The sequence below is a fragment of the Polypterus senegalus genome, chromosome 16 (genome assembly GCF_016835505.1).
Source record: "Polypterus senegalus isolate Bchr_013 chromosome 16, ASM1683550v1, whole genome shotgun sequence".
NCBI lineage: Eukaryota > Metazoa > Chordata > Cladistia > Polypteriformes > Polypteridae > Polypterus > Polypterus senegalus.
The window spans coordinates 2,319,323-2,344,760 of record NC_053169.1 but is presented as its reverse complement, the minus strand read 5'-3'; the positions used below and the strand labels follow the sequence as shown (position 1 = coordinate 2,344,760).

Genomic DNA, 25,438 nt, shown 5'->3' with positions numbered 1-25,438 from the left:
ACTGTTTTAATCATATCATTTATCTTTGATATAACAATTTGCAGGAGAATCATTATCAATACTATGTAAGCAAATAAAAAATTATTACAGTAAAATTACCTCTTATCTCAGAATGTTCTGCATTGTTATAAAAATATGACACACCATTCAGTCTTTCCTTCTACCCATTTCTGATGTATTATTTTATCTTATTGTGTTATCTGGGAGCATAATGGAAGCATCTTTTAATTGCCAGTGAATTTCCCATTGCTACATTCTGTCATTTAAACTGATGACATCTCAAACATCTCTTAAGATATCGGGACTGTAACGGTCTCTGTTTCCCCTGAATTGTTCTTTGTTGATTCACATGTCTGATTTGCACCTGCACAATTACAAATTTTCACTCTAGTTCATAAGTACATCTTCAGTATTCTGGAACTTTATCAGTTCTTAATACTATTATGAAGACTGTGTTATCAGTTTCACAAGAAAAACAAAATTCCTTGTAGAAGGCAAGTCTTAATTACCACTAATACTATACTATATATATATATATATATATATATATATATCATATATAATTTTGAGTACTATATACAGTACAGTGTGTGTGTGTAGTGTCATGGATGGCTGGGGCCCTTGCCGGGACTTCTCTGCCTTGGAAGGACCAGGGGAGCAAGTGTTGACAGAGCATTACCTCCCCCAGAACGCTAGATGGCAGTCCCCCTGGGTGGCAGCTTTGCCTCAGACTCTCGCAGGGCTTTATGGGAGATGGAGTTGGACACTGTCCTATTTGTATCCAGGGGCGGTGTTATGGGGCGCTGCAGTTGTTCCTGAGCCCATGTGGACGGTTCTTCTGCCACACCCTGAAGTGCTGCTGGAAGTGGGGCAATGAGGATCTGAACCACATCCGGGTGCCTTATATAAGAGGTCAGCGGACAGTAGTCATTGTGCCAGAGTTGGGAGGAGGGAGACAAAGCTTGCAGAGGAGGAGTAGACTGGAAAAAGAAGAGTATTGTGTGGTACTGTGCTTGGGAATGTGTTATACTTGTGGGAATAGGCAAGACGTTGCCCGCAAGTGAAGAAACAAATTAAACATTTGTGTTTTTTATCAGTTTGCCTCCTGTGTTTGTCTGTGTCGGGTTGGGTGGCTGGCACGCCTCCCTAGTGGTTCTGTCACAGTATCTATAGCCTTCTACAGGTGTGTTAAGGGGAGTTTGTGTGTGTATATAATATTTATATCTCATATGCACCCGTAATTTATGTAATGGTATTAACATCATGCACCAATTGCTGTTTAAAGCAAATGTTTTAGGGAATTCTATTAAGCAGAATGAAATATAAATTAGAAAAAAAAGATGTAACTCTTAATTACTAGTAGTGTGTGTTTATGAATTTATATATATAAATATATATAAATAAGATTTTATGTCGTTATTCAATAAACAATAGAACATTTCATTGTTTTTTTTTTTTTAGTTTGTCCTTTCTTCAGTTGTTGGCACACAAGGATGTGATCTTCTGCAAAAGCCCTAGGATGAATTAGACTATGGAGGTGATGTTTGCTGTGTGACACGAGGGAACACTGAGCATTTGTATGACTAAGACAAAATTGTGAGTTTCTTTACAAACTGATTTATACTACATGTCCATAATTAGTTGCTTACTAATACATTTTTGAAAGAGTTAATTTGTTTGGAGTCCCTCTGTATATAAAAGACTTAAAAATATGTTAAGTGTGAACTTGTAGATACAGAATTCACACCATATATATCAGATTTAACTGTGTAGATTTCATAGTTGGCTGCACACTGTAGGTATCACATTTCACCTCATATTTACTCTGATTCACTTTGTTGTGTCTCAGTAGTAACCCATTATATTGTGCATATATACACACGCACAAATGCATATTTTTTTTATAATATAGCTACATAACTTCACACCCTGACCGCTGCTGCAGGACGTGGAGTGGACTGCCCAGACCTCTGTTTGGTATTAAATGTTATGTGTCATGGATTCTTTGTTGTCCTGTGTTCTATGTAGCACCATGGTCCTGGAGGAATGTTGTTTCGTTTCACTGTATGCTGTACTACTGTATATGGATGAAATGACAATAAATACTCTTGAATCTTGAAATGACTAACTCCTTGAACCAGAATTATTTATGTTGTAGTGCACTTCTCTTGATGCTGTTACTGTTTCTGACTGTTCTGTGCTGCTCCTCAGGTCACTTGTGCCTGCTGAAATATGATACTCCCTTCTAGTGCTTCACTGTACTGCAATGAATATTACTTTCATAACTGTGAGAAGCTGCAGTTGTTTTAACTAAGGTTACATGCCTAAATAAGTGTTGCTCCTTCATAACTTCAGAAGACTAATGTTAAACCCTAGCCCAGTCACTGTCTGTGTGGAGTATGCATGTTTTCCTTATGTTCCTTATGTGCACTTTAGGTTAATTGATGACAATAAATTGTCTTGCACTGGTTGTGTGTCCACTTTGAACTAGCATTCCATGCTGTCTCAGGCTGCCAGGATAGTCCATTAGAGGGTCAATGCTCAGCCATACAACACTAAATTTAGGTGCTCCAGTCAGCCTAGCTATAATCTAGCTATACATCCAAGGTACACAGAGTGAAATGCAAGAACCAACCCAGCAGGGGGACTTCAGTCCATTGCACATGTGCACTTGTTCAAATTTAGAATCCCTCGTTAACCTTTCTGCAGGACTGGGCAGCATCAGGTGCCACATAAGAGCTGGTTGTTCACAGGTCACTCTCGCATTCACGTTGGTCGCAAATCAACCAACACCACATGTCTTTAGGACTGGATAAAATGTCACATTAAGTTAGAACATGCAAACAACACTAATATAGAGAACCCAAGTCCTGTGTGTGCCACTTTTGTTCATTTTCTGCTCCTGCTTTCACTATTAGTTTTGCTGGGAGGTCGAGGGGGTCAGGCACCACGATGAGTTTATTAATGATAATGTGAACGGCTCAGCATTATGGAAGACACACTGGAATGAGGAGGGTGACCACCCCAACAGTTAACAGGACTGGACCTGAACAGAGCAGCATGTCATAGAGATGGGTCTGAGCTCTGATTACTGGCTATACAAACAGAATTGGATTAAATAGTTAGAACCAAATATTTGGTGGGGTTTTTTCTTTTCCACTTTTGTCAAGAAGGATAACTTCTGATACTCAAAAAATAAAATCTTAGCTGTCATTCTTGAGCAAAAGGATCTGAAAGTTGAGTGGAGAAATTCTGGTAGATCAAAACCGCAAACTGAGCTGGCCAGAAGGAGGTGTCACTGAAGTGTATAGTACCAGGTACTAATCCACACTGTTCACAAGACATCTTTCTCCTTCTTGAAAGGCCAATTGGAATATTAAAAATGGACAGGTTGTTTCCTTAATATCACTTTATGTGCTAGAATTAATGTACATTCCTCTCTCTGGGTGAAAATTATGCCAGGCTCTGGTGTCATCCACACCCTGTGTTAAATGGGCCCTACACGACTGAGAATGGCAGCATCACCCACACATTAGTCTCCCACGTAGAGTTGCCTTCTGTCTTGTACCCAGTGTTATTGGGATAAGCTCTGCCCCGTGCAACCCTTTAAATCCCATTTGAGTGGCACCTATTAACCAAAATGGGTCATACTTATTTTGGGGGCTTCTTATTTATGTGACATTTTACACAGTTTATGGTATTATGACATATTTATAATATACATCCATCCCAATTCTATTTTACATGAACTTCACTTAAAATCTGTAAGTCTTTTCAAATATAAATATTTTGTTTCAAAGTAGTCGCGCGGCATACATGGTTTGGTCAGGACTGTGCATTAAACAGCTCTTAACCTTCAAATGTTTAGACATATTAATACATCAAGGGGGAGGTGGCTGCACATGTAAAAGGATACTCGGCTGGTACAGGATTGAATTAGGCTGCCATGGGCCTTCTAAATAAATTGAAAATCTGCACTGGAAGCCAACTGAAGTGCACCTTTCAAGTGGAACCACCAGGGGGAAACTAAGCTGTGCAATAGCAGAAGCTAATGATCTTTAAGAAGCCTATTGAAAGGGAGAATATGGCAGCCTTAAAAGAAGCCAGAAAACCTGCCTTTGTGTTGTCCCCAAATAAGGACGTGCAGGGTGAAATGTGACATGGGTGTCGCGACCTGTAAAAGGGTCAAAGGCATTCAATGGACCAATATTGAAACGTTTGCAGGTTTCATGTCATACCATTTTACGTCACGATACTTGAGTGCATGTAGTAAACACCTTATAATTTACAAATTAATTGAGTTACTATAGATGGGGTGCTATAATCCATGATGGGTTCCATGTAGTACGGTGAGTTGCATAGTAATTACTACATTTCTTAACATAACAGTGTCCTGCTAACACAGTGCCTTGACATGTAAAAATTTATGTGAAGGGGCTTATCTACATAGGGATATTTTAGGATCATTTCAGTATAGTGTGGCCACAGAACTTTTAGGCCCGACCTTTAAAGTGACTCCAGGGATAGCCTAGAAGTGAAGGCCACCTCTAGGTGGGAGGTGAGCTGGGCGTAGGTTTCGTGTGCTTTTAACCTACCAATGGGATGCCTTTTATTGACTGCTTTGTTTCTCCCTGTGCTCATCCCTTGTGACATATTTTTGGAGCTTGTTGCCCAACCCACATTACATCTGAAACAGGTTTTTATGCCAGCTGTACCCGTAAACATGCATATAACATAGAAAAAACCTCTTGTAAATCACTATAGGGTCTTTGTGACCTTAATGCAGTAGCTGCCATGTTTATAATAACAGCTTATTGTACGTTAGTAGTCAGAACTGCCTATCGGTAATCCTGCAGGAGAGTATCAAAAATTCCACCAAGGGCAGTTTTTGCTTATTGATGGCAACCTTTAGTCAGAAATAGTTCTGGAACTGAAGTCCAACGTAGAGGTAAAGTAAAGTATTCTGCATGGAAACCAAGCTCATCCTGTAATTTAGGATACAGAGGGCACCCGGGCACGAGTGAGCTATGGTAGCTGCTAGGAAGTTATAGAAATATGGGACGTCTAGTCGTTGAAGACTTTGGAATTCCAGCATTTGCTTCCCTGGATGATTTCAAAGAACATTTTCTGATAAATTCGATAGATGGCAGAGCTGTTAAAGAGCTTAATGATCCTCTTCAGGCCTTGGAGTAACCTCTTGGGCACTTTGTGGGATTTCAGCTTTTTGACAGTTTGTAAGAGGCCACTTGCCGTGTCCTGGTCTCCATTCTGGATCTTCCACAGGCTGAGGAGCTGCAGCACATACTGCTTGGAGTCACATGTTTTCACGATTCTTTGGATGTCGCTCTCCTTCACTTTGTTTCCCGGTAGGCTATTGATGATGGCATTGAAGTGGTCCAGGGTCAGGTTTTGAAAACCTACACGCCTTGAGATGACCCTTTCACACTCATTCACATCTGAGGGGAGTCAAAAAATAGGATATAAATGAAAATGAGGGATTGGCACTCGCCTTGGACAAAAATGATCAAAAGAAACCTATGGGTCTAGAACATTAGGGTCAAAATAATGAGCTCTACAAATTCAAATATGTGAACAAGCATTTGTTTAGTACAGCAACTCACATTTTAATTACTAAAAGAAGAAATTGTCCTTAGTGCTTAATAAACAACAGGTTTAAGAGCAGAATGTGCTTAAGTGTAAACATACTAATCTTGTCGCCTTATCTTCTGGATAAACACCTTATTGTACTTGTTTGGATGACATCTTTTATCTAAGGCAACTCAACATTTGATAAATATTTGGTTTATTTCCTGTTTATTTTTCCAAATGGACCAGAGTCAAGTGAGGTGACTTGTTCATAGTCGCACAGAGTCAGCAGCACCATTTAATACCCACGACTGCAGGGTTGGAAGTCCAAAGCCTTATCCACTGCGCCACACTGCCTAACCTTATGAACTTTTGTTAGAGTTGTGGCTTGTAATTACGAAAAGCATTTTATGCTGTATGTATTATAACTATTTTGCATATGTGATTTATTAGCTAAAGTCTGTATTTTAAGATTTCATTTATTTTAATATTTTATATGGTCATTTCACAATACACCTACAGAATTTCATGTTATTAAATAAAAATGAACAGGAAACACTTGTTGTTGGCCTTTTTAAAATTACCAAGGTTAACAATTTAATATAGAACATAAAAGCTGGTTATAAGGGGCTTAGTATATAAAAAGGAGGACAAAAACATCATCGGATTCAGAAGTTTATAGTAACCTGCAATTAGTGATCGATACTGGTCATAAAAGAACCTGACTGGAGTAGTCCTACTGTTTGTACACATCATTAATTAGTTATTGGGTTTTTTTTTTTTTTTATTCCTCTTGTAAGCTTTGTAATATTATTAAAGTTCTTTGAGCGCTGGAAAGGCTCAATATCAGGGGTCTCCAACTCTAGTCCCGGAGAGCTACTGTGGCTGCCTGTTTTCATTCTAACCCTTTTCTTAATTAGCAACCAGATTTTGCTGCAAATTAACTCTTTGCCTTAATCTTAATTGATGCACAGCTTACGACTCAGGCCCCTTAATTATTTCTTTTTTTCCCTTAAGTGACCAAGCAATATTAAGACACAAATTGAACCAACATACTGTATAAACAACAACCTGTGTCCATCACAGAGTAACTGAAAATAAAGAATGGTGAAGGCCTCAGTAATGTTGATCTGCTCAGGTCCACAAAGCATTTTGACAGCCAGCGCTCTTTTTTTTTTTTTTTTAAAAAGAAATAGTCGTGGAAATGTCTGCCATGGCAGAATCAGCACCGTGGAATTAAATAACGGGTTTAATTAGCAACGAGAATTGGCTTCAAGTTAAGAAACTGAATGAAGGTTGGAGTTTGAGGCCCCAACTTAGTTGGTCATCTGTTTGTTCACATCAAATTAATGTTTAGGTGCCGTTTAAGGAAAAAAGAATCAATTCAGCGGTCAGAGTCTCAAGAAAAGTCAATTAAAATAAAGGGAAATAGTGAATTAGAAGCAAAAACTGGGCACTAATTGAGAAAAGAGTTATAATGAAAACTTGCAGCCACAGTATCTCTCCGGGACTGGAGTTGGAGACCCCTGTCCTATATACTGTATGTTGGATGAAATGACAGTTCTAAATAGGTTCTGCACTGGCAATTCTGCCTTGTGCCACTTTCTCCTCGTCACGTTACAGGTTCGATAATTAACCCGACTTACCTTGAATAATGCTGTAAATCTTTTCCTGATCTTTATTCTGGTTCATCCACATTTTCAGAAGGTAAAGGATGTGTTGCTTGGGGTTGCACATTTGTTTAATTCTTTCAATGTTTTTACGGTCCACTTTCTTGCCAGGGAGGTTGTCCATTAAGACTTCTAGCTGGTACGCCGTTAGCCCCTGAGAGGCAATGAATCGAAAAACGGCCTCCTCACATAGACTGATGTCTGAGGAGAGAAAGAAAAATGCTCACACTGATCCACTGAACAAAATTGCTACTTTAAAAGTTTCAATGTGTGTATGAGAAAAATGGCTAAGGCTTTGCAATATTAACCTTGATGAAGCTTGTTCAACTTAATAGATGCAGAAGCAATTACATTAGGACAAAATGTGCCTTATACATTCAAACAAGAAACCACCACACAACAAATATATATAGTGTGTGTGTGTATATATATATATATATTTTTTTTTTTATTTGTGTCTGTATTTAACTTTGGCTTGGTTTATTTGGATTTTGACTTAAGATTTGTCTTCCTATATTCAAAATTCATTTGATTTGCCAGTTTAGGGCACTTTGGAATATATAAAGTGCAATTTGTTATTTAGTGTGCTGATTAAATCAAGGTCAGTGTATGCAAGATGGACAAATGAATGGACATGTTAGTAAAATGGCCGATGTGCTTCAAAAGGCATCAGGTGTACTGCTGGTGTACTTTACCTGCATGGCATTCATACTGAGAAGACAAACACTGAGAGGATGCCACTTTGTCATTTCTGTCACATATAGCGTCACGTTCAGCAGATCCAGGCATTAGCAGTCTCAGTTTCAGCTCCCCGCAGTCTGTGTGCTTCACACATGGCTTTGTTGCTGAATGTTCATTGGAAAAGTAGCCATCAGGACACATTTCACAAAGGGTGTCACTTTCTGCTGTACCTGTTGAACAAAGTAAGATTACACTTGTTTAATGAAAATTTAAGAAAGTGAGCTGGATGAAGCAAGTTCAGTAGCAGTGATGGGTGTTAATTTAATGCTTGTTCAGGGTGGAATGCCATGCCTTCACTCCCTATGGAAGATCCACCCATTGTTAAACAGAATTCTCCAATAGCATGATCCATATTACGTGGTTTCCTTTGAGTGGCTCACAGATCTGCTGACCTGAGTTTGAATCCTGCACCTAGCCACTGGGCAAAACATGAATGTTCTTTTTGTATCTCCCTGAAATTTCCATTTTACCTCTCATATCTCCAGAGATGTGTTGCCGGTCAGAAGGTGATTACCCACTAGCCCAGTGTGAGTGTTTGTGAGAGTGGAATGGCGCTCTGTTCAAGGGAGTCTACCATCCTGTAACCTTTAATTAGATTACATGGGTTTGAGAATATTGCATTGTTTCACTTTAAATGATCAAAATACAGCTACAAAACGTACAGTCCCACAGCACTAATCTCATCATTACAAGTATGACCATTTAAATTGGGGTGTTCCCTTAGTTACTTTAATATGAATAAGGACATCACCCTAATTTTAATTTTAAATAGGATCTTCCCGTTAGTTAATTTAAAGTAGGGAATCATCTTAAGTTTAAATCGAGGCTTCCCCTTTATTATTATTTTTTTTTTTTTTTAAATTAGGACATTCCCAAATTAAAATTTTATTTAAGGAGTCCCTTAAATTAATTATGGGCTGCCCCGTTTTAAAGTAATTAAGTCAGGCTATCCCCAATATTTTAATTTAAATTACTTTTATTTGAATTAGGCACTTCCCTGTTAATTACTTTCATTTTGCTTAAGGCATCCTAAAATTAGTTTAAAATAGAGAATCATAATTTTAATTAGGGCATTCCCCCAATTACATTAATTCAAATTAGAACAATCGCCCAAATTATTTTAATTTAAATTAGGATGATTCCATCAATTACTTTAATTTAAAGTAAGGTATCCTAATTACAGAATTGTTCATGTCTTGAGTATGCTCGCTGGTTTAGGCTCCAAATCCAATGAACCTGCTCTGGATTAAGCAGTTTTAGAAAATGGTATGGTATCTTCATTTAAATTAGGGCATCCTCAAATTAGTTTAAATTAGGGAATCATCATTATTATTAAAGTAATTAGGGGATGCCCTAATTTAAAGTAATTTAGATTAGGGCATCATTCAAATTATTTTAATTTAAAATTAGTCTGTTCCCATTACTTAAATAAATGTGGGCATTCCTTAATTACTTTAATTTAAATTAAGGCATCCCTAAATTTCATTTTGTGAGTCCTCTTATTTACTTTAAATTAGGACATCCTCTAAATTCAAATTAGGCAGTTCCCTTAATTATTTTAAATTGCAGCATCCCATAATTAACTAAAAAAATCCTCAAATTACTTTAAACTAGGGAGTTCCCCAAACGCTTTAAATTGTTCCATCCCTAATTAATTGCAGATACCACCAAATTATTTTAGTTTAAATTATGCTGTACCCATTAATTACTTTAAATTAGGACATCTCAAATTTTAAATTGGGGGATCCCCTAATTTTATTTAAATTAGGGAACACCTCAACTATTTTAATTTAACTATTGGGAACAGATAAATTCAAAGTACGGTATAATAACTTACTTAAAGGCATTCTCCACCCAAAAATGATAGATTTTTTAATTTCTGTCATGTCATATCTTTCAGACACAGTATTATGGGAATGATGTTTTTTCTGTTGATCTTCAATGCTGAGTTTTCTGTAAGTACCGTGTTTCCCCGAAAATAAGACCTACCCCAAAAAAAGCCCTAGTCAAGATCGTCAGCTGAAAAGTAATGCGCCTAAGGCCAGGTTTATACTTCACAAGATGGGATGCGTGTGCCCGAAACATCCGTTAAATTCCGAGGACACCTTGCCACAATATCTCTGAAAAAGATGTTTAATGATTACACCTATCAATTTGGGGATTCGCCCATTCCAGCAGCATCGGCGCAACACAGAAACAAAATCCTGGGATGAGGCATCAGCTCATCGCAAGGTGAACACAAGCACACTCATACACTTGCCATACCTTCATGACTTTGGATGGAAAACTGAGCACACTGTGGAAACATGCAAACTCCAGGCAGGGAACACAAGTGATGTGACTTCCTGCGAGACAGCAGCACTACCTCTCTGCAACCGTGCCATCCCATATGTGTAACTATTAGCAGTATTCATTATTTAAACAAAGTTATCAATTTATCTTTAAAATGTAACATACATATTTTAATGTATTTCATCATGAAAGTGATATCAAGTATAAATCTAAGAATTCTAAATGTGCAGAGAGCTGGAATATCATAAATGTAATGTGTTCTGTGGGGCGATGCTGCTGTCAGTTCAGGAGGAATCCTTAGAAGCTCATAGTGATTTAACAACTGAGTCGGTTTTAAGATGATGTTTACGACAATCTGCTTTAATGATAAAGTAAACTACAAGGTTAAAGCTGACATTTTCACTTTAATCACAAAATAGACATTTTCATTATGTCATTTTTTTTTCCTCTGTGGCTGAAATAAGCTGCCGTACATTCTGATGGTATATTGTAAAGGTGCAAAAAAAAAAAAAAAAAGACGGCACAGAAGATGGTATGTGAGACTTTTAAAGTGTATCATGTCATTACTTTGGGGAATATGCGACTCTTGAATATAAAAGCGCCATGAATTCATTTGTATGTCGGCATTTTGCTTCACCACATCAAACCATTCATCAAACGCACAACGATCCTGGAGGAACCTGAAAGCGGCTGGAGTGGCAAGAAATTCAGGGTTTGAATGTGGAGAGTTATGACGATATTCCAGAAGAAGATGACATGACTGTATTTGGATCAATGTATATTTTTGTACATGAATAAATATGAGGCATCCCCTGAAAATAAACCCTAGTGCATGTTTTGGAGCAAAAATTAATATAAGACCCTGTCTTATTTTCGGGGAAACACTGTAAGCATTAATAATATTTTAGAAACGCACATCTTGCACATTTTCACAGTAGGTGTGGGTGATGGCCATGTGGATTACTCAACACAAGTTATGCAAGAGGTTTTTTTTCCCTTTTTATTTTTTCATGGACCTTTTCACATCTTTTGTAGTTGGACAGAGCTGGTCACCATTACTGTCCATGATATCATAAGCTGTTTTATCTCCATCTATCTATTATATAGTGTTTTTATGTCTAATATAAAGTGTCTTTCATGTCCATCTGCCTGTCTACAGTATCTGTATGGTACCTTTTCTATTCATGTACTTACAGTATCTGTATATTCATTAAAATGAAGTTACCTACATTATGGCGAGGAGAGTGGTAACATGTTACATGGTGATTAGCACATGCAGGTCAGAATTTCTCTGTATTCTGTAGATGTGAGATTATTGAGCTGAGAATTAAATTACATATAAACGTAGCATAATGAGATCCATGACGGTAAAGGTTTGAAGAGGGTAGTCCCACTCAGATCCTGGAGCGCTGTAGCGGCCACACGTTTTTGTTCAGCCACTTTCTTCATTGTTCACCAGCTGCTGCTGCCAGTTGAACAGATTTTTTTTTTTTAACTTTTTAATCTTAGACAACTCTAGTTGTACCTAATTGTTTCTTTTTTTCCTTAACAAGCAGCCAAACAGTAAAGTGGGGGGTGAAGTTGTTTGCAGCTGCAGGTTTTTTTGCCAGCCCAATTTCTTAATTTGAAGCCAAATATTGCTTAAATTGCTGGTTCCCAGGTTCAGTACCCTTGCTAATTTTTATTCCAACCAATTTCTCGATCAGTGCGTCATTCTTACGGTTAAAAGATGTCATTGTTGACGGAGCCATCCTTTTATTCTTTTAAGAAATTCTGTAATATTTCTATTTTTGCCAAAACTGATGTTTTCTTTTAAAAAACATTTTTTTGCTGTAGAGTTTGCTCCCTTAATTGTATCCAAATGGTGTCAACAAAAGGGAGCAGTGACATCAGTGCCAGACTGATTGGTCAGAAATGGACAAGTGGAAACTTTAGCATCCCATGCTGATTGAACCTGTGTCCGCACTGCGCATTGCTAATCATTAACATTTGAACATGATTATGGGAGCAAACGTTACAGAAGGGTAAATTGAAAAGGAAATGGCAAACAAAACTGAAATAATTAAAGCCATGGCAACCAATACAAATATTTATGAATTTCTAAGCAGAAAATGTAAACTAAGCAATAGGATCAATTAAGAATGACGCACAGAGTGTGGAATTGGTTGGAGTAAAGCCAAAGCCATGGGACTGTAGGCATGACATTTCTTTATTCATTTTGATCTCATAGCTGTGGTTTGGCCAGGGTTTCCATATAGCTTGAGCTTAAGTTAATATAAATATTTTTTTATTTCTCTCCTTTGATATTGTGTTCATATGAATTTCTTGTGAATTCTTTGAAATCACCTCAGATTTTTATTGTCCGGCCTGAGTTGCCCCAAAAGCTTGCATATTGTAATCATTTTGCTTGACTTATCACTAACCCGGTACAGCACCCTAGTACAACTTGTGTGAGGTATATAAGGACCCGAAGGGCGAAGCTGCAGCCCTGGAACCGCCCCTAAGACCTGCACTTCCTGTGTTGAGGCTTAGAGTTGGCATCAGAAAAAAATTAGCAGGTGGGAGTGGAAAGAACCTGACATTTGGTGAACAGTAAGATTTTAGGGACCTTCAAAACTAGACTTAATGTTATTTTGGACAATCTTGGTGAATAGGATAAACAAGCTTATTGGGTTCAATGGTCTATTCTTGTCACAGTTGATCTTATGTTCTAATGTTTTGTAAAGTGTCCACTAGTAATGAACAAAACAGGTAAGTTTCAATTCGCACACAGGGTTTGCAGCCATAATGCCAAAATTAATACATAATTGCAAAACATGAGACTCGGTGAAGAGTTTTATTTTGGGTTGTAAATTAGGACTATTGCACCCTAAAGCCTCACTCACACTTTTGTGTCTACCTGTTTTCTTTTCTTCAGCTGTGTAATGCAGGTAATAGCCTGCACATCAGTCAATAAAGTGGGGCAAATTTCAGCATTGATGGGGAAAGTGGGCACTATGATGTGTGAGGGGTGATGGCACTTTGTCACAATTTGCCTGGCTATCACTCCCATTGTTATGCATTCCTGTAATTTCATGCATTTGGGTTTACAATGATGGCTATCAGCATGGAAAACTTCCTGGAAAATGAAATAGAGAGAGACTCAAAAGAAAACAAAATGGGACACACAAACAAGACTTCCCATTTTTACAAAAAATAACCAAGGGCATTGTTGTTGATATTTGAAACATCATCATAGGAGGAAGGATGTGCAATAAAAAATGAAAGGGCAAAGGCAAGAGGAAGTTGAGTTTTTTTTTTTTTAGGAAAGTAGAATGACATTTCTGGCTGGGCTAATAAAAGAGCACAATCGAGGAAAGCAGTGTGCAGGTAACAAGACCCCGGGTTCAAATCTCACAGCCTATGTGGAGTGCGCATATTCCTGCATCTGTGTAGGATTTTTTTAGGGTACTTCCAAAGGTGGGTGTAGTTTTGGGGGCATAATTTTCACCACTAATTTTCATTATTAATTTGCAAATAGGGGAGTTTAAACTCCACAGCAAAAGTTAATTAATACGAAAATAAAAAAATAAATGTAAGAACCAGAAACTTTATGGAAAATACCAATCTTTATAAATTTCTCACACTACTGCTTGTGAGGCCCTGATGCCTGCAGCAATGGGCACCTACCCCTGTTGGGACATCTCATAGTTCGTAACCACGAATTTAATAGGGAAATTTAGGAAACAACTGATCTTGTAAAAGTCCAGATGGTGCATATTTATTAAGAAGACAAGTGTCACTATGCAAATTAGGCAATCCATGCATCAGTTAGTTGGAAATACATTCAGATGGAGTATAATAAAAATCAATCAAAGAAATTAAAATACAGTTGAAACCAGTAAGAAAACAGAAATTTCACAGTACTTCCCCCAGAGCAACACACTTCAGTCTGTGATCTGAGCCCCAATGCCTCCATCCTCACTTAAGAGCTAACACAAGTGACTCCTCGTTCACTCCGTCTTTGCACATCTTCGAAACTCCAGTTCCCATTTGAAAACATCCCGTCTCGTCTGCTCTCTGTCAGCAGACTTGACCTCTCCACTGCACTCGGACTCCTGGGCTTTCTCTCTCTGTCTGCCACCTACTTCGGTACCCACAGAGAGCTCTCCTTAGCGCCCCCCCGTCTTCCCTACTTCATACTGCAGTGGAACAGGTAAATGCCCCTGCTCTCCTGGAAGACACATCATTCGCAAAGGAGATGCAACCCTTTTGGCCCATTGTTTCTGCCCCTTCTATAAAGATTTTCCATCTACTCTCAATCCCCCTTCCAGTCCATAACCTTTTCTCTTGATTGATTCATTCTTCCTTGCCTCACCTTTTTCCTTTAAGCTTTATTTTTTTTTCTCTCTCCTAATGCTTACCCATAACTCTTTATGCACAGTACATTAACTACCAAACTCCCCAGCAACTGAAACCTGTCAAATTACTGTGCATCAACTCGGCAATTGATCGTTCAACGTGATTTTCACGTGGGTGCTAATATTCCAGTCCCTAGTCATACTGGCCCAGGTTATCCTAAAACAATTGAAAACTGTTCATAACACTCTCCAGTTACATGGCGTGTCACACTGCTCTTTTCAAAATGCAGAATAAGAGAAGAAAAGACAAGGCAATTAAACGTTAAGATCAATTAGTTAAAAAAAAAATGGCTGATTGATTGGGACAATGGTGCGAATAAAAACCTGCGGCCACAGTAGAGCGCCAGGGTTGAACATGACAACAGCTGTCTTAGAATCTTTAATTGTCTTTTTATGCCCTAAAGAAGGGGTCTCTACAAAGTCAGTCGTGGAGGGTCGTAATGACCTGAAGCTTCTTTGTCTTGTTTTATTTTTGTGATTTCTGTTATTTTCCACTGCCTCCTTGACTCCTCTGTGTTTCATGTTTTTTTTTTTTTTTTGGTTATTTTGCCTCAGCCCCTTTCCTTGCTAATTTGCCCTTAAAACCTTCATTTGTGACCGGACCAGCTTTATATATTCCTCCAATTGCCTCAGCACCTTGCCAAGTCATTAATTTGCTACACCTTGTTTGTGCTATTCCTATAGAAAATTGTATTCTTAGAATTGGTAATTTATATGTTCTCAAACTATTATACGCACTTGAGACAGATACCACATATATTCCCATATAAGTCAAGTCTTGAAACACGAAAAATCGATCATAAAATCAGACCCCAACTTATGCATCTGTTCAAAAATAGAACACTTATTTTTATTTATCTATTTTTTTTCATCTTCTTGCCTCCTCCAATCTCGCCCCAGTTTCTCAGACGCATCGAATTTTGTTGCAGCAGTGCAGTTACCAATTTCTTTCACTAATTCAACAACGTTTAAAACCAGCTTCATATTTTCTTCTGATTGAACGCTCCATTGTAGATAAGGAAAATCTGCCATCTACACCTTACGATAAAGGTGTATGAGGGTATGAGATACAAAAAACACAAATCAATGCAAAAGTTGCTTCAGAATAGTTTGGGTACCACCGTGTGGTCACGTAGGCACAATAGAGAGAGAGAGAGAGGTTAGGAGCGCACGCTGATACAGCGCATTGCCACACCCACACTGGGAAAAAAAAAGGGCTGTGTGATCTGTGGTTACCCTGTCAGGTGTGCGGTAGCATATCATAATCTCTTGAACCAATAGCATGAGTTTTCCACATTCGACTTATATGACCGACATAAAATACCAGGAATTTTACTGTAAAATCAACACCCGAGTTATTTGCAGGAGAACATCCACGAGTATATACGGTAGATATCATGTGTCACTATGCATTAAGATGTAACAGGTATAATTAAAAAGGCTTATGCTACATAAACAACAATATTTATTTCTGTAGCACATTTTCATACAAATGATGAAGCTCAAAGTGCTTTACAGGATGAGGAAAGAGAAAAAAGGCAATTTAAAAATTAGGCAATACTAAATAACATGGAATAAAAGTAAGGTCTGATGGCCAGGGAGGACAGAAAAAACAAAAAAACTACAGACAGCTGGAGAAAAAAAAATCTGCAGGGGCCACAAGACCACCCAGCCCCCCTCTAGGCATTCTACATACATATAAGTTTATTATTTTGTACAAGCCTGAAAAGAACAGTTTTTCATAAGCCAAACGTCATGCGTGCTAGAGACCCGATGAATGGGCCCCTCGTTTAGAGAAGGGAATGTGACCTTTTTAGTTGTAAATCATTTTTTTGGGGGTTCGCACCCCCTTAACTAAGAATTATTGGTGGAATTAATCAGAAGCAGGACTGCTAGAAGTCAGATGAGGAAGAATAATGGCTTAAATGATAAGAACTGTAATAAAAGAAAAAGGTGCCCATTGCTGGGGGCTCATTGTTCCATCTTAAGTGAGACTGTATGAACGTCATACAATAAAGTTTAATTCTGCTCTGAGTCTCGGAGTGCCTTCATTGGGGTTAAGGGTGCCCGTGTCCACTTGCTCCAACATTCCAAGTATTTAGCAATGAACAGAAAAAGAAGTAACTGGTCTAGAAGACAAAGAAAATTCTTTTGTTTGATTAAAAGAAAAAACCAAAGTCAGAATGAGAACAACCCAAAACAACCCCCTTTCTGTAACAAAGTTACTAAAGGAACTCCTTAGTTCTCCATGTTGTTAATTTGATTTGAAATTCCTGTCATGACCACGGTGTCTCTCGGTTAATGAGCTGCGCTTTGCTGTCGGCTTAGACGTTTTGTTTTGGAATGATCTGGTGGTGACTGATCTGGCACTGAAATCTGACCTCAAAGGTGAATCTAATTTAATCTCATGGACCCTGTGATCATCAGAGGTGACTGTGTGCAGAGGGTGCAGACCTATAACTATCTGGGAGTGCAGCTGGATGACAAATTGGACTGGACTGCCAATACTGATGCTCTATGTAAGAAAGGTCAGAGCAGACTATACTTTCTGAGAAGGTTGGCATCCTTCAACATCTGCAGTAAGATGCTGCAGATGTTCTACCAGATGGTTGTGGCGAGTGCCCTCTTCTACGCGGTGGTGTGCTGGGGTGGCAGCATAAAGAAGAGGGACGCCTCACGCCTCCCCCACACTATGCGACTCTTCAATTCCACCCGGGGGAGTAAATGCTAACATTACTCAGTTATTGTCTGCTTTTTTATTTTTATTTTTTTCATTTTTATTACTATTTAATTTAATATTGTTGCTTTGTATCAGTATACTGCTGATGGATTATGTGAATTTCCCCTTGGGATTAATAAAGTATCTATCCATCTATCCATCCATCCAAACATACACTTGGCTGCTAAAAATAGCCACAACAGTATTATTTCAATTTAATTTGCTTTTGTTTTCTCAGAAACTGCTAGGTTTTAGAGCTGGTTGGGTGACTCTAAAGCTATTTTTTGAACAATATCTTTACTCTAGTTTTGCATAACATATGAGGCAATGGAAAGGCACACCCATTGTATTTATTCCTTCAGTTTGCATACTGTCACAGTCAGTCCATAGGAGATGCCACAAACCTTGCACTTCACAACATCCTGTTACATTTGAATAATAAAAGCTGCTATGACATGGTCCACTTTATAGGTTGGCATTTAATACTGTTGGACTATCTTGGCTAACCACCAAACTCCTCAAGTTGGGTCTTGGTGCCACCCTCTGCAAACTGGATTTTGGACTTCTTAACTGTTATAGGCAGATGAACAGCATTACGTCTTCAGTGCTGACCCTCAAAATGGGCAGTCCACAGGGTAGTGTGCTGAGCCCTCTTCTGTACTTCTTAGGCACCTTGTGACAGCCTAAACTACCATCATTAAATTTACAGATGACACCACCATCTTAGGCCTTATAACCAACAATAATGAGACAACTTACAGAGAACATGCATACTTACTGAGTCAGTGGTGACAGGACAACAAACTAACGCTTATGTCAACAAAACAAAGGAACTGATCAGACACTGCAGAAGGCAGATCATACTGACATCTTCATAGAAGGACAGATGTAAAATTTCTTGTAGTGAACCTCATTGATGAACTGAAGAGGGCATAACACATGTTGACTCCTTTCAAAAAGGCTCTGCGGCACCTCTGTTACATCAGACATCTGAGGGCAGCTCACATTTTCCATCTATTCAAATAGAGTATATCCTCTCTCTAGTGTCATCATATCCTGGTTGAGTACCTTCTTGGCATAAGAGTACAAACCACTGCAGAGGTTGTTGAAGGCGGCACAGAATATGACCAGCACCCAGCTACCTTTTGTTCAGGATATACCCAACACTCACTGCCTTAGAATGGATAACAGCATTATTAAAAAGCTCAGCAGTCATATATACTGCGCCTGTGTGTGTGAGTGAAAATTAAATATGTATGTGTGTGTGTATATCTACAGTGCATCCAGAAAGTATTCACAACGCATCACTTTTTCCACATTTTCTTATGTTACAGCCTTGTTCCAAAATGGATTAAATTCATTTTTTTCCTCAGAATTCTACACACAACACCCCATAATGACAATATGAAAAAAGTTTACTTGAGATTTTTGCAAATTTATTAAAAATAAAAAAAACTGAGAAATCACGTGTACGTAAGTATTCACAGCCTTTGCCATGAAGCTCCAAATTGAGCTCAGGTGCATCCTGTTTCCCCTGATCATCCTTGAGATGTTTAATTGGAGTCCACCTGTGGTCAATTCAGTTGATGTGACATGATTTGGAAAGGCACACACCTGTCTATATAAGGTCCCACAGTTGACAGTTCATGTCAGAGCACAAACCAAGCATGAAGTCAAAGGAATTGTCTGTAGACCTCCGAGACAGGATTGTCTCGAGGCACAAATCTGGGGAAGGTTACAGAAAAATTTCTGCTGCTTTTAGGTCCCAATGAGCACAGTGGCCTCCATCATCCGTAAGTGGAAGAAGTTCGAAAACCACCAGGACTCTTCCTAGACCTGGCCAGTCAGGGGAGAAGGGCCTTAGTCATGGAGGTGACCAAGAACCTGATGGTCACTTTGTCAGAGCTCCAGAGGTCCTCTGTGGAGAGAGGAGAACCTTCCAGAAGGACAACCATCTCTGCAGAAATCCACCAATCAGGCCTGTATGGTAGAGTGGCCAGACGGAATCCACTCCTTAGTAAAAGGCACATGGCAGCCCGCCTGGAGTTTGCCAAAAGGCACCTGAAGGACTCTCAGACCATGAGAAACAAAATTCTCTGGTCTGATGAGACAAAGATTGAACTCTTTGGTGTGAATGCCAGGCGTCATGTTTGGAGGAAACCAGGCACCACTCATCACCAGGCCAATACCATCCCTACAGTGAAGCATGGTGGTGGCAGCATCATGCTGTGGGAATGGAACTGGGAGACTAGTCAGGATAAAGGGAAAGATGACTGCAGCAATGTAGAGAGACATCCTGGATGAAAACCTGCTCCAGAGCGCTCTTGACTTTAGACTGGGGCGACGGTTTATCTTTCAGCAGGGCGACGACCCTAAGGACACAGCCAAGAGGCTGGAATTGCTGACAAAGGCTGTGAATACTTATGTACATGGGATTTCTCAGTTTTTTTATTTTTAATAAATTTGCAAAAACCTCAAGTAAACTTTTTTCACGTTGTCATTATGGGGTGTTGTATGTAGAATTCTGAGGAAAAAAATGAATTTAATCCATTTTGGAATAAGGCTGTAGCATAACAAAATGTGGAAAAATTGATGCGCTGTGAATACTTTCCGGATGCACTGTATATATATCTATACTAATAAAAGGCAAAGCCCTCACTCACTCACTCACTGACTCATCACTAATTCTCCAACTTCCCGTGTGGGTGGAAGGCTGAAATTTGGCAGGTTCATTCCTTACAGCTTCCTTACAAAAGTTGGGCAGGTTTTATATCGAAATTCTACGTGTAATGGTCATAACTGGAAGCAGTTTTCTCCATTTACTGTAATGGAGATGAGCTTCAACGCTGTGGGGCGGAGTTTCGTGTGACATCATCACGCCTCCCACGTAATCACGCAGTACATAGAAAACCAGGAAGACCTCAAAAAAGCGCTGAAGAAAACATGCATTATATAATTGAGAAGGCAGCGAAACAATAAGAAGCGAGCGAGTGACATATACAACCATATTCATGAGTTCTGCTTCTTCGGAAACAAAGCACGATGTAAACCTACACTTTAAATTAAGTTCATAGACAGGCTGCCGCTGGCGTTTGTAATTTAGTGCCTGCCCATATAAGGCCGTCCGTCAGCGGCAATCCAATAGCAAACTGCCACGGGTAAATATTCATGGGTGAAGGACTGTGCTTATGGAGAGGAAGATGAGATGGTCAGGGTGGTGTTTGACACAAACTCAGCGAAACTGCGAGAGAAAGTTTTAAGTGCCAGGACTAAGGTAACATTAAATACAGCTATGGACATAGCACGAGATGGCACCAGCACAGCTGGGAAACTTCGATGCATGTACACCGAGGGCTCACGTGAACTGACGCGTGCACAGATAAAAGCAACAGTTCCAAAGAGCTGAACAAAACCGAATTACACAATTGAAAAGGCAGCAAAAATATGAAGCGCCTGATACTTACAAGCATATTCATAAATCCAGCTACTGCGGAAACAAAGCACACGTGGAAAAAGTCAATGTCCCGCTAAAGGAAGACAGTGTAAAAAACCCGTGCATGCAGTGTGTCAGGTCTCAGATAAAGAAGAAGACGAGCTGTTTATTGATGCAGTAAGAAACGAATCGATGAATGAAACCTGTCATCTTTACAACGATTGACAAACACGGAATGTAACTTGAACACAACACATCCTACAAATACGAACCTGATTGAAAGAAATAATGATAATCAAATCCTTGATGACAGCAACACTCAGTAACACTCACAAAACAAATACTGTATATTGACAGTCATGTTACGTTATTTTTAAAATGTTCCCTTTTCTTTTCTAGCTTTTTAACACACTACTTCTCGCGCTGATACGCTGGTATATATATATGTATATATATATCCCGATCTACATACTCGAATAATGGATACTTTATTCGCCATCAATGATTGTTTTGGTAAAGCCATACTCAGTGTATTCATTAGATGAACGGTAAAAAAGTAAGAGCGAGGAGAGGATGACTCATTGAGGCATGCAGGCTGTAGTCTTGCGTCAACTCTATCTGAATTGCGCGATCACATTTGAAAAAATATATCTTTTCAAGTTCTATTTAGTCCATATGTGTCAAACTCAAGGGCAGGGCCACATCCGCCCGGCGTAATTATATCCGCCCGAGATCATTTTATATACTGTATTATTGTTATTAATGGCCCGGGTATATGAAGCGCTGGTAACACAATAAACTACAGATCCCATAATGCAGCGCTTCAGCTGCCTTGCCGAACACTTACGCGTTAATCAAGTCTACCTTATGATGCTGCAAGTTATTGCGAAGCTAGAGTTATTGCGCACTGAGTTTACACGGCGCTTTGGTGACTTTGAAGAACAAAAAAAGTCCGTCTACATGCGGCTCGAACCTTGTGCATGTTTGGTAGCACATATCTGTGTGAGAAGCTCTTCTCAGTGATAAAGACTAACAAAACAGCACACAGGAGTCGCCTCACTGATGAGCACCTGCAATCCATCCTGAGAATCTCCACAACACAGAACCTCACACCAAACATAAACGAACTTGTGGCCAAAAAAAGATGCCAGGCGTCCAGCTCTAAAATGACATATGAGCAAAGACAACTGAATGATTTGATTTGTTATTGCACGTAAGAGCGGGAGTCAACCGTTTTAACAAACAGCGTATTGCACTGATACGAAATAGCTGTGTGTGTATATATGTAGATATGTATGTATATGTATATATATGTTTATATATGTGTGTGTGTATGTATGTATATATATATATATTTGTGTGTATATATGTGTGTGTATGTATATATGTGTGTATATATATGTGTGTATATATATATGTATGTATGTGTATATGTATAGATATGTATGTATATATATATGTTTATGTGTGTGTGTGTGTGTAAATATATATATATATATATGACAACAACACTCATCACTCACAACAGTGACAAAACAATTACATTGACAATCAGGTAACGTTATTTTCAAAATGTTTCCTTTTCTTTTTCATTGCTTCTTTAACACACTACTTCTCCGCTGCGAAGCGCGGGTATTTTGCTAGTCTATATATAATATAAAATAATCAACATCTGTATGTCTGTCACAAGAGCAGTACTTTTGCGACTTCTCTCATTGCACTAAGTATCATAGTTCGCTTACAGGAGTAATTTATTTGTGCTTATACGAGACAGGGGAGGCGTGACATCAGGAGTGAGGAGCCAGGTGAGGCCCTCCTCAGTCACGCGCCAGCCTCTGTTCAAATCCATCTACCTCTGGCCACCTTTTGGACCGTACCTTGCCTCCCCTTAGCTAGTGATACCTGTTTGTTTATTGTTTTTTACATTTTGTCCTGTTTCACTACTACTCAGCCAGAGCTGCGGGGGACAGCTAGTATCTTGTATATAAATGTCTACACGTGGAAGTGTGTGTTTCTGTCTGTCCGGCACGGAAGTGTGAGGCTACAGCACGAGGAGAGAGAAACTTGCTTAGCCGCTGATAGACAACGGAGGCGAACACATCGGCAAAACAAAACCACCAAGGAAAGAGAACCTCGCTTAGCTGTTAATGCACAATCAAAGCCATTAACTGATTGAAGTGCCCGAATCCATGGTTTCTAGGAGCTTGCAATTTTTACAGCACGGGCTTACACAACTAGTTTATATATTATACATCCATATACACTCACTGAGTAGAGTATGAAAAACACCTCCTTATTCATGCATTCAAACATGTGGCAGCAGCACAATGCATAAAATCATGCAAATTCACCTCAGGAGTACTTCTGAAACATCTTATTAACTGATGTCACTATAACCAAGGCCCATTGTCTTACGAAATTTACTGGGGTAACACAATTAGTATAATATAATATAATCCAACCCAATTTATCTGTTTTAGCCTCTCCCGGTGACACAGTTCTGGACAGGGTGCCAGTCCATCACAGGGCTCTCTCACACCTACTCCTATATCTGCCCAGCGGCAATTGCCATTTTTGGTATGTCGAACCCTTCAGTTTCAGAAGCCCCATTTTTTGCAACAGTGTCCGTTAGGCATCTAATGAGCCTTTCCTAGAATTAGCCCTGGATGGAACACTAGCCTGTGACTGGCCCATGATACTCTGAGCCCCATGAAGCTTCCTAGATTGCGACAGTTTAGTTAAAAGCTGTGAAGTTCCAAGGAAAAACAGCATCTGAAAATACACTCCTTATGGCATGCATTCCTCGAGTACATTTCAAAATTCCTGGAACTCAATTTTCATTTCCACACAGTGTTTTTGTCGCTAGTTCCTCTGTGGCCTGTTCCTGCTGCCCAGCTCTCAACGTATGAGATAACATTCCTTTGAATGTAAGGTGACGTAAGTTGAGCCGCTTCCAAAGAATAAAATTCTGATGTGATGAAATGGCCCTCTTATCCATGACACTTCATATCTGGAAGTAGACTATAACAACATAAAGAGAGCCCTTAAGGAAAATATGCAAAGCAGACTTCCTCTTAAAGCTGCCTTTGGGACATTTCAAAGAGAGGAGAATTTGGGAATGTGGCACTTCCTTGTGTCATTACCGAAAAATGTAAAACTACAGCTGAGTGTTACACAAGCTATTAGAAGGTCTCGTCACTTCTTACTCGCATGCACTCAATCTTTAAAAAAAAAAAGATAAATAATAAAATCGGGAAAAATACAACGGCCCATCTCAGCTCCGCCTAAATGGCTTAGAAAAATGAAACCCTGCATTCCTGTCCTTTGTGCTAAGCGCTTTGACACCAGGGTTTGTGTGGCCACCTTGCAGCCATAGGGATTGGGGTTCAATTCTCAAGACTAAAATTAGTTTGCATGGAGGTCCGCAAACTGCTGTCCTGCTAAAGAGGTGGGGCGCTAGACGCAAGTCCAACATAGGAGAGATGAGTGGACCAGTCTCTTGTAAGGGTCAGATTAAAGAAAAGTGAAAATGTATAGGGTGTAGTGACAGGGCACCCACTTATTTATGTATTCTCCATTTTCAAAAGTACTGTTTTTAATGAAGGTGGCACAGTTCGTAGTGCTGAAGTCTTACAACCTCAGGGACCTTCATTCCATTTCTGTTTTAAAAATGCATATTGCTTGAGGGTGGTGGCACAGTACTGCTGCCATACATCTCCAGGAACCTGTGTTCAGTTTCTCCACCAAATATAGAATATTATTAGACAGCGTTATGAATGGTATGTTACATTATTTTCAAATATTTTGTAGCAGACAGCTTGGATTCTGACCTGGCTGGGACGCCTCCATAATGGAAGGACAAGGGAAGGAGCTTGCACAGAGCAATACCTCCCCTGGGATGACACGGAGCCACCCCCCCTGGCTTGCTGCAGAGCCACGGGTTTGGAGCATGGAAGCTCAACCCTGCTGGGCCCCGTGTTCACTGCCAGGGGGCGCATGGAAAGTGGCTGAGCCCTCCTCTGCTGGGCTGCTGCCACACCTGGAAGTGTGGCCAGAAGGAGATTGTGGAGCACCTATTGAGCAAGCCAGAGTCGGGAGGAGATGGACGAAGCTTATTGGGAGAGGAGTGGAGGTGGTGAAAAGAGAAAGAGAGAAGAAAAGGACTAAGCTTTGGTTTGCTTTATGTACTGTGCTGTGGGGAACAGAGAAAAGCGCTGCCCAGCTGTAAATAAACGTGTGAGCTGGACTGGAACTTGTGTCTGCCTGTCGGGGTAGGGCGGCAGTACACTGTCTGGTGGTCCACAATGTCTTATTACAGACCGTTGTCCCATCTTGAGTAGGTTTCTGTATTAAGACTGATACTGCCGGGATAGGCAGTGACCTTCTAATGGATCAAGCTGCTGTGAGATTGTTATGTTGCTTTTTAATTATTCCCATTAATGGCCTTTTGACCAGTTCATGGTTGGTTCCTGTTTGGTGCCTGATGCTGTCAGGACAGGTTTGTGGCTATGTTGTGTTGTAGACGAAGTGGGTTTGAGACTGTGTATTTCATTGTTTGTAAATGTGCCCTCTGAAGGACTGCTGTCCTGTTCGGGGT

The 25,438-nt window shown here is 39.5% G+C and overlaps 1 protein-coding gene across 1 annotated transcript in view; it reads right to left on the bottom strand.

The window, feature by feature from the left end:
• Window positions 1-1,446: 1,446 nt before the first annotated feature.
• The window catches only part of LOC120516337 (tumor necrosis factor receptor superfamily member 11B-like), a 46,952-nt gene continuing 22,960 nt past the window's right edge, over window positions 1,447-25,438 (bottom strand). Inside the window, exons 3-5 of the mRNA XM_039737939.1 lie at window positions 7,952-8,167; window positions 7,233-7,457; window positions 1,447-5,456 (exon numbers count right to left, since the gene is read on the bottom strand). Coding sequence (XP_039593873.1) covers window positions 5,065-5,456; window positions 7,233-7,457; window positions 7,952-8,167 — 833 coding nt within the window. The 3' untranslated portion in view covers window positions 1,447-5,064. The remainder of the gene's footprint in view (window positions 5,457-7,232; window positions 7,458-7,951; window positions 8,168-25,438) is intronic.